The following is a 15,595-nucleotide window of genomic DNA, read 5'->3' as shown; positions in this document are numbered from 1 at the left end:
AAAATGAATACTGAAGGGAAGTCATGAGTTACAACTATTATGACCAACTAGAGAATTGAGAATGATAGCCTGAACCTGTATTTCTTTGCTTGCTCCTAGAATGTAACACTCATCTTCCCCATACAACCAATTCCCCTGTAAAGTCACCATTATCAAAATTTTAAAAACACTTCTTCCTCTTCCTTTAGGCCAAATCACAACATAATAAAAGGAAGACTACTAACACGGTGAAACCCCATCTCTACTAAAAATTAAAAAAAAAAAAAGAATTAGCCGAGCGTGGTGGCGGGTGCCGAGATGGCGCCACTGCACTCCAGCTTGGGAGACAGAGCGAGACTCCGCCTCAAAAAGAACAACAGCAGCAAAAAAAATCCTAGACTTAGTGAACAGCAGCTCAAGCTTGTTTGGGATGTATGTTTGGGTAGCTGTGGAGGATGCTGGAGACATTCTTAGATCATTTTCAGAATTATTTTCATTGTAAATGACAGAAATCCATCTAGAAATAACTTGAAAATGGGAGAGAAAGAGATTGAGATTGATTGATTGATTCCAAAAGACAAGGGAAAAGGAAAATTTGTGTAGGGATTGCCATAAGTTGAAATTTTGACACTGAAGGACTTTCTCTTTCTACCATCATTTCTATTTCTTGTTTTTCTCTGGAATCATGGCTATTTCCATCTGTGGCTCACATCCTATAAAACTAAGACGAAAGTGGAATAGATACTTCAGCCTGGGATCATTTTAAACATCGTTCTCAGGCCCTAAAAGATTACCTTTGTGAATGGTTTCTTCCAATTACATAAGACTAACATTCACTTAACAACGTGTGTATAGCCACCAATTCAAGCAAATTTAACAAACCAAACTAGTGCTTCTCTGTGTCCTCCTGTTAAATATGGTTTAAAAATATATACTTGAAAACTCAAGGTACATAATCAACAGAATTTCCTGCTTCAAGTCTTAAACAGGGATTATGAGTATTAACTAAAAGGAAAGTCGTCATTAAAAAATAAACATTAATATAAAAGAATTTTCAAATTATTTCTGGAGTTTTTGATAGCAAAGATGGTAGCACAGAAATTCACAATTTTTACTTGCATATACTATGCAGACAATCTGTAGTGTCAGCAGTTTAAACAAAATACTTTAAAAGCCATTTTAAGTTATAATTTCTAATTAGTAAATATCATCTGTGTTAAAAGTTCCTTTGCTTATATATTCACTAAGAATAAAACATGTTTAACTCTGGCATTAGTGCTGTCCCTGTAAAAAAACACACACACACACATATTTAAGTGCATACAAAGAGATCTACGAAAACATATATTAATATTGATAGATGTAAAAACATATTTAATAAAAATAATAACTGTTTAAATACCTTATAGTTATCATTTACCATTCCTCATATTATACTATTTTAGGGATGGATACAGTCATTCATATGTTCTAAAAAGTTATCTATGCCAGACATTATTTCATATTTAAAGCAATCATTTTAACTATGACATGGTTTTTCATGGGAGCGTCCTTAGTTTAATTAAAAAAAAAAAAATAGATTACTTTACTGCTTTTGGCTTTTTGCTGTTCAATTCCTTACCCTTGCCCAGAAACAAGACTATATCTTTGCCCTTTGTTGATATTGCTGCTCAAGCTCATTATCACGTGAATATCTGGTTATTGTTTTATAAATGTTCATTTTCTAGAAGCTCACTGTTTGTTTCTTTCTCAACAGTCGACTTTACACTAGCCACACTCATTATCATCATGTGGCAGTACTGCTCTTCCTCTGCCTTTGCTGCTTTAAAAATTAATGCACTGTTATTTTCTGAATACTGCATAAGCTGCTTATGAGTACATTATGCTATCAAGCAAGCACATGCAGAAAAGCTTCCTAAACTGTTATTCTTTCAATGAAAATACAGCTGGTTCTGCTTCAAAGGCACATCTTTTCACCTGCAAATGGACTTGCTCCTGCACTTATTCCTCAATTCATTGTCTTTTATTTGTGTCTAGAAATCTTTAATTGCCTTTAATTAGAAAAAAGTAAATTCAGTGCTTTAATCTTGCAAATACATTCAATCATAATTCTGTCTGGGATGAATACCAAGTTCTATTCACTGTCTGATCTCTATAACAAAGATATATAATTTATTGTCCATTTATGTAGACCACACCAATTAAGATACAATAGAAAAGCGGAGAGATAAGAGTCAAAATATTTGAAAAGAAAAATTTGCAATCTAAATTTAATTACTCAAATGAATTATTGGAAGATGAGTTATTTACAGCATGCCAAAAATACTGGCAAATAATATTTGGTAATCAGCAATGAAGACTTTTATATTTCCTTCAACATTTTTAGAAAAAATCTCATCAAGTGCTTCAAATCCCTCCTCCCTTCGTCAAAAAGCAATACACTACTTGGAATCTTACTTTTCTTGTATTACCTAAATTACATATAAAAGTAATACAATTTGTTATATAAAGTAAATTTGCAACTGCCATATGAACACAATTTTTAGTTACTGTATTGCAAACTACAAATATCTAAAGAAGACTCATTACAAAACTGGGAGTCAATAGTCTTTTGTATGGAATCTTGTTAAAAAACTTTAGTAATTATGTCAGTAAACAAATGGCCTGCATTTTAATACCTTCAAGATGAATAAAATTACAAATGCTCACAGGAAAATAACTAAGTAAAACATTAACCAATCCAATTGATAAAATGAAAATAACTACAAAGCCAGAAATAATCCAGTAGATTACCATCAGCATAATGTACCTTTACATTTCATAAATCATGCAAAGGATGACAATTTTCTTAAAGAAAAAAAGCAAGTATTATCTACAAAAGCAAACCAACGCAAAAAGTAAAACTTTTCTCAAAATCATTTGGAGATATCCAGAATATAGAGAGCAGGCTGGTAAATTCATCATTGAAAATAAAAATCTCGTGCAAAATTTTCATTTTAATTTCGTTATAGAAACAGTTCAAACCAATGATAATTTTTCAATGCTTGGACATAACAGCTTGTCATACATTACCATTACAGAAAACATATCATCATTTAACACCACATTAAGTACTAAGAAACAAGCACTAAGCTTAGAGCTGCTAAAGATAAACCAAGTTGCTCATAAAATATAAATTAATTTCCAAAAAAATTCATATTAAAAATGCTAACCAAGCAACAAGTTATACATGGAGGGGAATTATAGTTAAATAGAAGATGTTACAAATAATATCAATCTTGAGTTTGCAATTAGTACACAAAAAAAGTCCACAAACATTTAAGAAGTGGTTATATGCAAGGTACCCATGGGGATGTAGAGAAGTAAAAGAAAGACAAACAACAAAAAGAATAACAGGAATCTAAAATGCAAAATTAAGAGAAATTGAACAACATATTCCAGTAAATATTCAATTTGGTTAAACATACTGCTTACTATTTCAAGAAAAATGATAAAATACTTAAATTAATGTAAACAGTTTAGGTTAAACAAAGGGCATATAAAATTGTAATCAACTAAGAATTAGGACAGTTGCTTTATTGATTATTTAAATATTTATTAAGTACCTTCTCTGAACATCATTAGAGATGCCAAAAAAAATCAGATGGAGCTTCTGTCTTCAAGAATATTTAAATTCTAGTAAGTGTAATAAAAAAATCATATGTGAAAGATAGGAGAAAGTAATCACATTTAGAAGTTTAAAAATCCTTATTGTCTAGGTTAAATAAGGATTTTAATATACTTTATTAAGTCAACTATGAAAACTTTAGACTCTCCTCTCCCTTTCCCAAAAAAGGGAAAGAAAAGAAAAAAAGGAATGGAAAATGTTGAAAATTTAAAGAGTGAAAAAGAAAACACAGTCAAAAAGTTTCAAGAAAAAAGGTTAGAGTGGAGATTAGCAAAGGAAAAATCACTACAAATGAAAAATATAAATAAAAAAGTGAAAATATATCAATATTTTTCATTCATATTAAATTATATAGAATGAAATTTGCTTGCTTGAAAACAAAGATTCTCCAGCTATATTTAAAAATCAATTATATAATTAATTTATAGATTAAAATTAAGGCGTAAGAAAAATACCAGAATATTTAACAAAATAAAGGTATTTTACCAATATTAATATAAAACAAAAAGAACTCTAAACAGAAACTTCATAAGTGAAGTAGGCCAGACAAAGAAAGAAAATTACTGCATGATCTCTTTTATCTTTTCAATCTTAAAAAACAGATGTCAAATATCTAGAAAAAGAAAGTGGAATAGTGGTTACCAGAGTTTGAGGGAAGGGGAATAGCAGAGATATAGGTCAAGGGTATAAAGTTGCAATTATGTAGGATGCATAAACTATAGATCTGATATATCACATGAAAACTACAGTTAATAATATTGTATTGTACACTGATAATTGCTGAGAGTAGATTTTAGGACTCACCACACACAGAAAAGGTACTATGTGAGATGATGCATATTTTAATTGGTTTGACTGTAGTAATCATCTACTGTGTGTGTGTATGTGTATGTATGTGTATGTGTATGTGTGTGTATACAGCAAAAGTTCATGTTGTACACCTTAAATATGTGCTATAAAAATTCTTAATTGGCTATATGTATTCCAAATATTTTTTATTTGTTTGCATGTCTTTTGTTCTTCAGAAATATATTTTTCTTTATGGAGTATACTTTTTATGTCTTATTTATGAAATAGATATATACTATATTTTGATACCAATTATCTCTATTTTCTGACTTCGATTGTAACTTCTTTGTTTATCCTTTAGTTATTTAGAAGAGTTATTTTTATTTATTTATTTTGTATTTCCGAAGCAATGGTAGAGATGGAAAAAAAGTGCACTAAAGGAGAGGGTTAGGTGAAGAAGGGGAAGTTACCTTTTTGCTTCTAACTAATTTCTAATTTACTACATTTGATTAAAAAATGAGTTATAGGATATTGATTCTTTATAACTTGGATACTTTCTTTGTGACTTAGTATGCAGGTAGGTAATTTTTTAGAAATACTCCATGTATCCTTGAAAAGAAAATCCTGCACCTAGAGCCTAATTTAAAATAGGTAAGCTTCCTGTGATCTTCCTGTGCTAAGTGAGCTTTACTAGTCCACCATTCTACTAAAGTAGTATCTCTTTGAGGGTCCAAGTATATTTGGGAGTCTCAGTTCCATCTACAAATCCTTATTTCCAGTCTTCCTTCATCCTTCTTTCACATATGACCTCTGGAGAATTCTCTTTCTTTTTTTCTGAATTCAGGTTTCCATATAAAAGGACATTTGTTCTACCTTATTTAGCACATTTTACAGAATTTTGAAGTTATCAAATTATTGCCAATAAGAGTCAACAGAATTAAAAGTTATAATATATATACAAAGGAATGATTTAATGGACTATAAAATCAAAAATGCTAATTATATAAAAGCATTCAGCCTAAAGAATATTTATTTTTTGTTTTATTAAATTAAAATTATAAGAGCACTGAAAAATCATAAATACATGAAGTTCATATCTTTACTGGCAAGCAGGACTGCATTTAATTTTGCTTCCATAAAACTCTATAAAGTCCTTCTTCACTCATATATTTCTGTGTATCATATGTATTAGAGAAAATGTATTTTCTTAACATGCATAATTGTGTTTTTATCTTAATTCATAGGAGTGTATCAAAGATAATTCATTGCTTACCAATTTGTTTTCTGTACTGATCAACAGGAAGTTTTATAGTAGAAGCATCTTTTCTACCCATCTTTGATCTCCAAAATGCCTGCTGAAAAGAAAATAATTATAATGAAATTTTTTTGAAAAAGAGTATCTATAAAATTCTATAAAATTTATTTTATAAATAAATTTATTTTATAAAAAAATTCTTTAAAAGTTTATTCTATAAAATTCATTTTTAAAGCAATGGGTACAAATACCTTTGACTTATTTCCTTTAAATATTCATAAATAAAATAAAATTCTTTTCTATAAATCATCAACGATACAATTGCTGGCAATTAAATTTCTCAATCGTTTGTTTTTGGTAACATTCATCTTATCAAGTACTATCAGTGCTCAATTAAACCACATTGTTAGATAACATATCTGTAAATATGAAAATCATGTAGCATTTACTTAGATAGGTTGGGGATTTTGGCATGCTTTTGGCAACATGTTTATTTCCAAGTATATATATTTTGGATATATATACTTACTATGTTACATTAAAACTAAGGCTAAAGTTTGAATCTCAAGTATTTTGTATTTTATTTTTAAAAGCATGACATATACAACCAAAGTAAATGAATTTCAGTTCTAGTTCTGCCCCTCTTAATGTAAACAATAAAAACTACTATCATTTCTTAACATTTTCATGCTTATTACATTATATGCACTGTTCGATTTAATCTTCAACATGTTTTTATTGATATACAATAGTTGTACATATTTTGGGGGGATATACGTAATATTTTGATACCTGTATACAATGAGTAATTACCAATTCAGAAAAATTGGGATATCCATCACCTCATTTACATGTTCTTTGTGTTGGGAGCAAAACAAATCTTCTATTCTAGGTATTCAGAAATATATAATAAATTATTGTTAATCATAATTTTCCTACTGTACTACTGAATACTAGAAATTATTCCTTCTATCTAACTGTATTTTTGTATCCCTTAACCAACTTCTCTACCCTTCTACCCACTTCCCATCCCTGCCTCTGGTAGCCACTATTCTACTGTCTACCTCCATGAGATCTACTTTTTCAGCTCTCACAAATGAGTGAGAACACCCAATATTTGTCTTTCTGTGCGTGGCTTATTTCTCTTAACATAATGACCTTCAGTTCCATCCATGTTGCTGCAAATGGCAGAGTTTCATTTTTATGGCTGAATAATATTCCATTGTGTACAGAGACCACATTTTTGCTATCCATTCATCTATTGATGGATGCCAAGTTTGCTTCCATATCTTGGTTATTGTGAATAATGCTGCAATAAACGTGAGAGTTCAGATATGTCTTTCACATACTGATTTCCTTTCTTTTGGATATATACTCAGGAGTAAGATACCTGGATCATATGGTAGTTTATTTTAGTTTATTGAGGAACCTCCATATTGTTTTCTATAATGGTGTACCAATTTACATCTTCACCCACAGTGTATGACCATTCCCTTTTTTCTTCACATCCCCACCAACACTTGTTATTTTTTGTCTTTCTGATAGTAGCCACGTAACTAGGATGAGATGATATCTCTCTGTGCTTTCAATTTGGATTTCCCTAATGATTAGTGATGTTGAGAATGTTTTTCATACACTTGTTGGCCATTTGTATCTTCTTTTGAGAAATGTCTATTCAGATCTTTTGCCCATTTTTAATTGAATTGTGTTTTGCCATTGAGTTGTTTGAGCTTGTTATATATTTTGGGTATTAATCCTTTGTCCGATGAATATTTTACAAAAACTTTCTCACATTTTGAAAGCTGTCTCTTCACTTTATCGATTGTTTTCTTTGCTGTGAAGCTTTCTAGCTTGATGTAATCCTATGTGTCTACTTTTTATTTTGTTGTCTGGGCTTTTCAGATCTTACCCCCCAAATTTTTGCCAGACCAATGTCCTGAAGTATTTTCTCAATGCTTTTTTCTAGTTGTTTCATAGTTTTATGTCTTACATTTAAGTCTTTAATCCATCTGAGTTGATTTTTGTATATGATGAAAGTTAGAGAATCTACTTTCATTCTTCTGCATATAGATATCCAGTTTTCCCAGGATAATTTATTAAAGAGACAATCCTCCTTTCCCCCATTGTAACTTCTTCATACTCTTACAAAAAATGAGTAGACTCTAAGTGTGTTAATTTAGTTCTGGGTTCTCAGTTCTGTTCCATTGGTCTATGTGTCTGTTTTTAGGCCAGTACCCAATTGTTTCATTACTATAAATTTGTAGTATAATTTGAAATCAGATAGTGTGATGCTCTGGCTTTGTTCTTTTTGCTCAGAAATGCTTTAGCTATTGGAGATCTTCCACGGTTCCATGTGAATTTTAGGATTGTTCTTTAGGATTTTTGTGGAGAATGTCATTGGTATTTTGATAGAGATTGCATTAAATCGGTAGATCACTTTGGGTAGTAGAGAAATTTTTAAAATATTAATTTATCATGAAGGAATGTTAAATTTCATTGAATACTTTTTCAGCATCTACTGAAATGATCATATGGTGTTTATTCTTAATTCTGTTGTTGTGATACATCATGTTTATTGATATGTGAATGTTGAACCATCCCTGCATCACTGCGGTGGTCTCACTTGATCATAATGCATTATCTTTTTAACATGTTGCTGAATTTGGTTTCTAGTATTTTGTTGAGATTTTTACATCTATGTCCATCAGGGATATTACCTTGTAGTATTCCCCTTTTTCAAATTGTATTCTTGTCTGGTTTGGTATCAGAGTAATGCCAGTCTTGTAAAATGAGTTTGGAAGTATTCCCTCCTCTTCAATTTTTTGGAATAGTTTCAGTAGAAACAACATTAGTTCTTCTTTAACTGTTTGGTAGAAGTCAGCAATGAATCTATGAGGTCCTGGGCTTTTCACTGATGGAAGATGTTTTATTACTGCTTCAAACTCATGATTCATTATTGGTCTGTTCAACTATTCTGTCCTGTCATGTTTTATTTTGGTAGGTTTTATATGCCAAGGAATGTATTCTTTTCTTCTAGATTTTGCAATTTGTTGGTATATAGTTGTTCATAGTAGTCGCTAATGATCTTTTGCATTTCTGTGGTATCAGTTGTAATGTTTCTTTTTGTTTCCCATTTTATTTGAGTTTTCTCCTTTTCTTCCTCGGGCAAGCAAAGGTTTGTTAATTCTACTCATCTTTTCAAAAAAACAACTTTTTGTTTTGTTGGGGTTTTTTTTTTTGTATTTTTGTCAGAATTAAAATTTATTTCTGCTCTGTAAGTTTTATGATTTTTATTGAATTTAAATATTGCAGCAGAGAGTACAACCTGATCACTCATATCCTCCTTTTCTTCCTAGCACAGACTATACTTCCTAGCCTCAATTATAATATGTCATTATTTATAGAATATGAATGTTACAGTCATAAGTATTCTTCAAACTGGTGCCTGGAAGTTGTTCCTCATTCCTTCTAGTACGGCATTACAAGATGAAGATGAAGTCAGACAAGAACTGGTCATGTCACAAGCAAAAATAGAGAGAATAGAAAGTCCAGTAATTTGGGGCTAAAAATGTTGGAAAAGCCACATTCTTCTGAGAACCAACAGGAAAAAAAAAATGAAAATAGGCTTTGAAGAACAAAGACCCATTAAAACATATCAGCTTATAAAAAAGAAAAGAGAGAGAGAGACAAATAGCAGATTAGGGGTTTTTACTGTCTCACCTGAGCCTATTATTTCAGACTACTTCAAAGTAGACACTATTGAGTAGAAAAAGAGAAGCCTAGGAGTTCTGAAGCACAGAAAGTGGACATGAGAATTAGGTCTAGGAAAGAAATTGCACAGTGTTTACTGGCACATGCAACTGAGTAGAAATGGTAAGAAAGTTACTAAAATGTGAGGGAACTATATTTACAAAGAAACCAGAAACATAATCTAAAAATGTCTTTGAATGAAAGCCAACTTTGAGGCCTCTACATTTAAACCAGTATACAGCAGTACTCAAGGAAGGCAAACTCTATAGAGTTTGTAACATCTACTTCACACATGACTAGAAAGGAAGAACCATCCAGAGGGAAGAGCCATGAAGAATGGACAAAAAGACCATACGCTGAAACTTCTACTTCAGTACAATGGATCATCTCAGTGGTCTCGTGAGCAGCAGGTTTCATCATCCCAATGGACCAATGACTCCTGTGGCTGTTTTCCATTCTTCCCTTTATAAATGGGGATGATTATTGCAGGTATAAAGCAGTTATCCACTGCTTGATCATTATTTCTTAGGGGTTCTGTGATGCTGGGGAGGAGTAGGAAAATGTCACAGGCAAATTGAGAGAGAGGGCCTATGTGTTAGCTTGAGATCCTTGGCTTGGAGCTAGATGCAATAAATGCTAGATGTTTAGGTTCTCTCTATTGAGGAGACAGAAAAAAATAAATGTGCATAGCTATTTCTATGCCAGAAAGATAAATTATTACAAAAACTGTTGGCTACTCACTAAAATACATGTTCTTTTTTTCCCTCTGGGTACACTTGACTAATGTCCCAGCCTCCTTTGATGTTAGTTGTGGGCACATCACTTATTTTCAGCCAACAGAATGTGAGTAAGTTAATGTTTGCTGCTTCTAGAACTGACTTATAAAAACTTTCCTTGCATACTCATTTATCTGGATGAAATGGAGATGACCTCCAGGGTAACTCTGAACACGATGTGACGATGATGACAGCCTGGATCATGAATGACTGCATGGAGGAGAGCTATCCAACTAACTTGTTTTTCTCTTTCATACTGCTGTGATAACAAAAAATAAATGGGCAGCATTTGCAGTACTATACATTTTTTTGCATCTATTTGTTACAGTAGTTGTCATCACTGAAACTAAAACAAACAAGTATAGATGTTTCCATATAAACTGATGCAATTATCAAACTGTAATTTTTCTAAAGAGTTTATCAAGGTTCTAAAACACTAAATGCATTTGAAATCTGTTCAGACAAAATTGTATTGTTTATCTATATATATTGTCACACAGACAGTTAACAATGATCCCACCCAATACAGTGAGAGGCATCTCCAATGTAATAATTTTTATTCATATGTAATAAAATTATAAGTTCAGCTAAAAACTTATTTTTCTAATCATAATAATCCTCATATTTATGGTATTATTGCAATATCTAGGAATATTCAAATTATGACAAAGTCAAATAAGTTAAATTTTCATCTCTAATAAACCATGTAGTTATTACATCTAAGAAAACATTTTAAAATTCTAGCAATAAAAACAAGACGGCACCTAATTCTATAGTCTTAGTTCTTATCATTCAAACCATTAAAAATAATTCTGTGAAGACAAGCACCATAAAAATAGTCAATAGATATATTATAATTAATTCATATAGCAATCATATTTGCATAGTATTTTGCATTTATTAATTATAAATAGGAATCAAGTTATTTTAGTCTTAATTTTGTGTGGGTAGGGAAGATACCACTCCATTTTAGGAGAGAAGTTGGATTAAATGAGTAAACACTCAATATATTATTCCCTTTTCAATTGAGTTTTGTTCTTTGCCTTTACACACTATGCTTAATTATTTTTTTAAGCAAATCACTAAGGCTATCTACCAAAATGGTTACTCATTGTGCTTCCTCCGATTCCTTTCTGGTCATTTAAACCAACATCCCAGCAGAGATAACACTTCAGAGGTCAATACTTTATTCATTCACTACCAACAGTAAGTAAAAAAGTAAGAGGTTTATCAAAAATATATTTTCACCAAAGTAGCTGAATTTTACTTATATGTTAATATATGCTACATTAAAAATTATACCAGGGAAAAATCTAAAGAATCTAAATTTTTAGAGGGGTCTATGCTCTATGAACAGACATTTTATATGTATAATAATCACTGAACATAAAAGCCTTCAAAAGAATTTCAACCAAGATACATTAGAGAAAAACTGATTTAAAATTTTTATTCTTAGTTATTTTTAGTGGTTTGGTAATATTTAATCAAAATTTAAACTTTCTAATTGTCTTTGAAATTATTATATTCTGTTCAGTAAGTAAAATGACGTTTTACCAAATGATAAAACAAAACATGCTCATAGAACATATTCTTACACAAATTATTTACATTTTATTAGTTGCAAGAAACATACACAAAAAAAAGAAAGCATTTTGCCTTACTAATAAACACACTGAGGCTATTTTAAATGACCTAGAGAGACACCTATTCATCTGTATGGTGCAAACTGTCAATGACTCAGACATGTAGAACCTTTAAAATGTTCTGACTTTTCTTTGTTCTTCAAAGCCTTGCGGTAATCATCATTCATTTCTATTGCTTTGATGGTTAGATAGCAAACTCCCAAGAAATCCAGGGAGACATTAACACATACAGCCGCAATTTCTAATAAGACAGCTATTTGCATACAAGATCAGCCACAATTTAAAATGTGTTGTGATAGATGTGGAAAGGGAATAACAGATTTATATTAGCATGTACAATACCAAGATTGTTTTCACAATTTAATTCCTTGGAGATTATGTCTCATCACCTTCTTTTGTAAAGAACACTGCATTCCCTGAGGAACTAACTTGCTCTGAGACCCAGCTAAACTAAAATATGGATTAATAAGATAATATTTATTATTTATGAATTTTGCTGTAGGAATTATTTCAGATGAAATCATCACAGAAGTTTCCGACATTCTTGAGACTTGATAACACATATTTAAAGAAGAAAAATGCTAATTTTATTTAATACCTAAATTGGATATTAAAATAATTCAGTTAATTTTTATCTAATTAAACTTTACACTCATTAGGACTTTTAAGATTACACATAGCATTTTTGTTTTTAGTATGCTTTCTTAACCTGAATTTTCCAGAGCAATTTTGCCAACAGTATTTTTAAGCATTAATACGTGACCTTTAAAAACAAAGGTAGTATTATATTCAATCACCTTCCGACCAAGTTATTTTATTGCTCATTTATACCTTTTTTATGAAATCCAGAGAGAACAAGTAAAGAAATAAGAAATCTGAAACCTTCACATATGTCTCTGATTCCAGAAAAAGCATTAAATCCAGACTGTGACATTTAAATACATATCAAAACACAGGTTATTAAAAAAAAAGTTCAACCCATGACCACAGAAAAAATAATTATCTTAGTTTTTAAGGCTAAAAGAAATACATTTACCTAAGAAAACTCTTCGTTAAACATGAAGCTGTAGTGAGACAGAAGAGGTATTTGGTTATGGCTGGATCAAAGTTGAGAACCAATCATGAAAATACAACCCCATGCTAGATGCTGAAGATATAACAAACACAGAATGTATTTGTCCCTGATCTTATTGCACATTAACCGTTTCCAGAGTATTACAAATTTAAAGTTGTTTCTTCACTTAACATACTTAAGTCATTGAAATGATGACACATTTCCTAAAGCAAAAATCCTTAGTATAAAGAACCATTAATGATCTGAATTTGTCATTTGTTCCTTTCTTATGTTCCAGTGCACTATGAAATTCAGCTTTTAGTTACATGACTTTGACAAGCTCGTTCACGTTTCCAGGAATTTACTATGTTCTGCAATTTGCTTTAAATGTCCTTTCAATACATCCCCACTTGTGGAACCTATATATTTTCATATTGCACACAAGAGTCATCTCTGAGTAATCATTCAGATCTTGCCTAAGAGGCATCATTCATGATTCAGATCTTCAAAGACAGTTCTCCACACTTAAGGAAATGAAAAAAAAAAAAAGATCATTTGAAAGACTATCAAGTGTGAAGTGGACAAGGTATACACAATTATAACATTAAAATGCAATTTTATAAGTAATATTAATCATTTTAATATTAACAGTCATATTAATTATTTCAATTAATTTTATGTATTACTCATATTAATAGTATTATATTATCATTGAGACAAGTTATTACAATGAGGAACAAATTCTTACTGTATAAAACTGGAGTTAAACAGTTGTTATTCTAAAGTTTTCAGAGATAGAAGTGCCCAGTTCACCTACACTTTGACAAACTAATTTCCTTTACAGCTGCAGGTAAAGTATCTAAAAACTGAAATATGTGAAAAGATGATTGCTAAAATCCTGATCACTTGCCAACATTGATATGAAAATTTATACGAAAACTAAGTACAGGACACTTATCTGTGTAAACCTTAAAAGTCATGTTCCAGGAAAGAAATCTTAGTTGATGGGACTCATCTTTCAGCCAAACTAGGGAACTAAAACACAGTATTAGGAAATAGTGCTAGAACAAATATATTTCCTTGTGAAAAACAAAACAACCAAAAATATTTAACCCCATCTCATATTATACACAAAAATTAATTGAAGATAGATCATACAACTGAACAAAGTAGCTAAGACAACAAAGTTACTAGGGAAAATATTATATTCATGACTTTGTAGAGGCAAATATTTATTGAAGAAAACATAGTAGGATGTATCATAAAAGAGAAAAAAAGAATGAACTGGATTACATCAAAATTAATATTTGCTTATCAAAAGACACCAGTAAGAAAATAGGTTATTACAGATAGATAGTATTCATAATGCATGTATCTGACAAAATAATTTGCATCCAGAAAGCATTTAAAATTTAATAGTATAAGGTATACAACCTAATAATTTAAAGAGGGGTCAAAAACTTGAACAGGAACCAGAAACTTCAGCAAATAAGATATACAAATGACAAGCACATGAAAAAGTTCTTAATACCAGTAGTAATTAGCAAAGTGCAAATTAAAATTAGAACTGAGATACTACTACATATCTACTAGAATGGTTCAAATAAAAAATAATTCATATACAAAATAATGAAGAGAATGTGGAGCAACTGAAATTTCTGGTACAACTTCTTTATAAAATTGGCAGTTCCTACAAAGTTAACTACCAGCAATTTCTGCACTTCTACTCCTAGATATTTATGTAAGAGAGATAAATGTATATGGTTACAAAAATACTTTCTACAAAAATGGTCATGGCAGCTTTGTTCGTAATAGTTAAAAATTGGGGGCATGGTGGCGGGCGCCTGTAGTCCCAGCTACGCGGGAGGCTGAGGCAGGAGAATGGCATGAGTCCAGGAAGTTGAGAAACTGTGGTTTATTCATATAGTATAATACTACCCAGAAAAATAAAATACTGAACATAGGCAGTAGAGATAAATCTCAACAATATTATGCTGAGAAAAAGAAGCAATGATGTCTCTGTACTTAAATGGTCAAATACTTCCTATGGGCTAAAGAATAAGTGAGAGGTGAGAGAGCAGAGATGAAAATTGCAGACCAATCCATTATAAAATAAATACAAGGAAGGAGACAGATAGCATAGTAAGTAGAAAGGAACTGAGGTTGAGGAAGAGATTTGTTGTTGTTGTTATGCTTTGTTTTTACTCTTTAGGGCTTTTTTCTGATTAAAGATGAAAGTTTGAGTTGGTCTAAATAATAATTGGGAGGAACAACCAGAAAGTGAGAGGGTGAAAATACAGAAAAAAAAAAGTAACAATGAGGTTTCCAAGTAGAGTAGAATCCAGCATTCATTTCAAGTAATAATCATAGCACACTATGTCCATCACTTTATCAAGAAAGAGAGAAAATAACGGGCAAAATTACACATAAGACTTGAGGTCTGGTAACCAAAAGTAGAGGGATATCTATGTAGTAGCTCTGTTTTCACTATGAAGTAGCAGGCAAGATTATCTCCTTATGAGAGAAAGGAAAGGTGGGAAGTTTGAAGGTTTGCAAGTGCAGAGTTGGAATTAATGCTGTGGAGGAATGGAAAGAGTTGTCTAAAGAAAACAGGACTAACTGGGTGCAGTCACTTGTGCCTGTAATACCAGCTACTCTGGAAGCTGAAGTGGGAAGATCTCT

The 15,595-nt window shown here is 31.1% G+C and overlaps 1 protein-coding gene across 4 annotated transcripts in view; it reads right to left on the bottom strand.

The window, feature by feature from the left end:
• Positions 1-15,595, bottom strand: part of TRIQK (triple QxxK/R motif containing) — a 70,015-nt gene that overhangs the window by 20,052 nt on the left and 34,368 nt on the right. For 3 of the 4 annotated variants that reach the window (XM_050800611.1, XM_050800613.1, XM_050800614.1), the window contains exon 3: positions 5,709-5,790. In XM_050800611.1, the coding sequence (XP_050656568.1) occupies positions 5,709-5,769 (61 nt within the window). In that variant the 5' untranslated portion in view covers positions 5,770-5,790. The remainder of the gene's footprint in view (positions 1-5,708; positions 5,791-15,595) is intronic. The other variant, XM_050800612.1, reaches the window with a different exon arrangement.

Source organism: Macaca thibetana, chromosome 8 (assembly GCF_024542745.1).
Source record: "Macaca thibetana thibetana isolate TM-01 chromosome 8, ASM2454274v1, whole genome shotgun sequence".
Classification (NCBI taxonomy): Eukaryota; Metazoa; Chordata; class Mammalia; order Primates; family Cercopithecidae; genus Macaca; species Macaca thibetana.
This window is presented reverse-complemented; position numbering and strand designations above follow the sequence as displayed.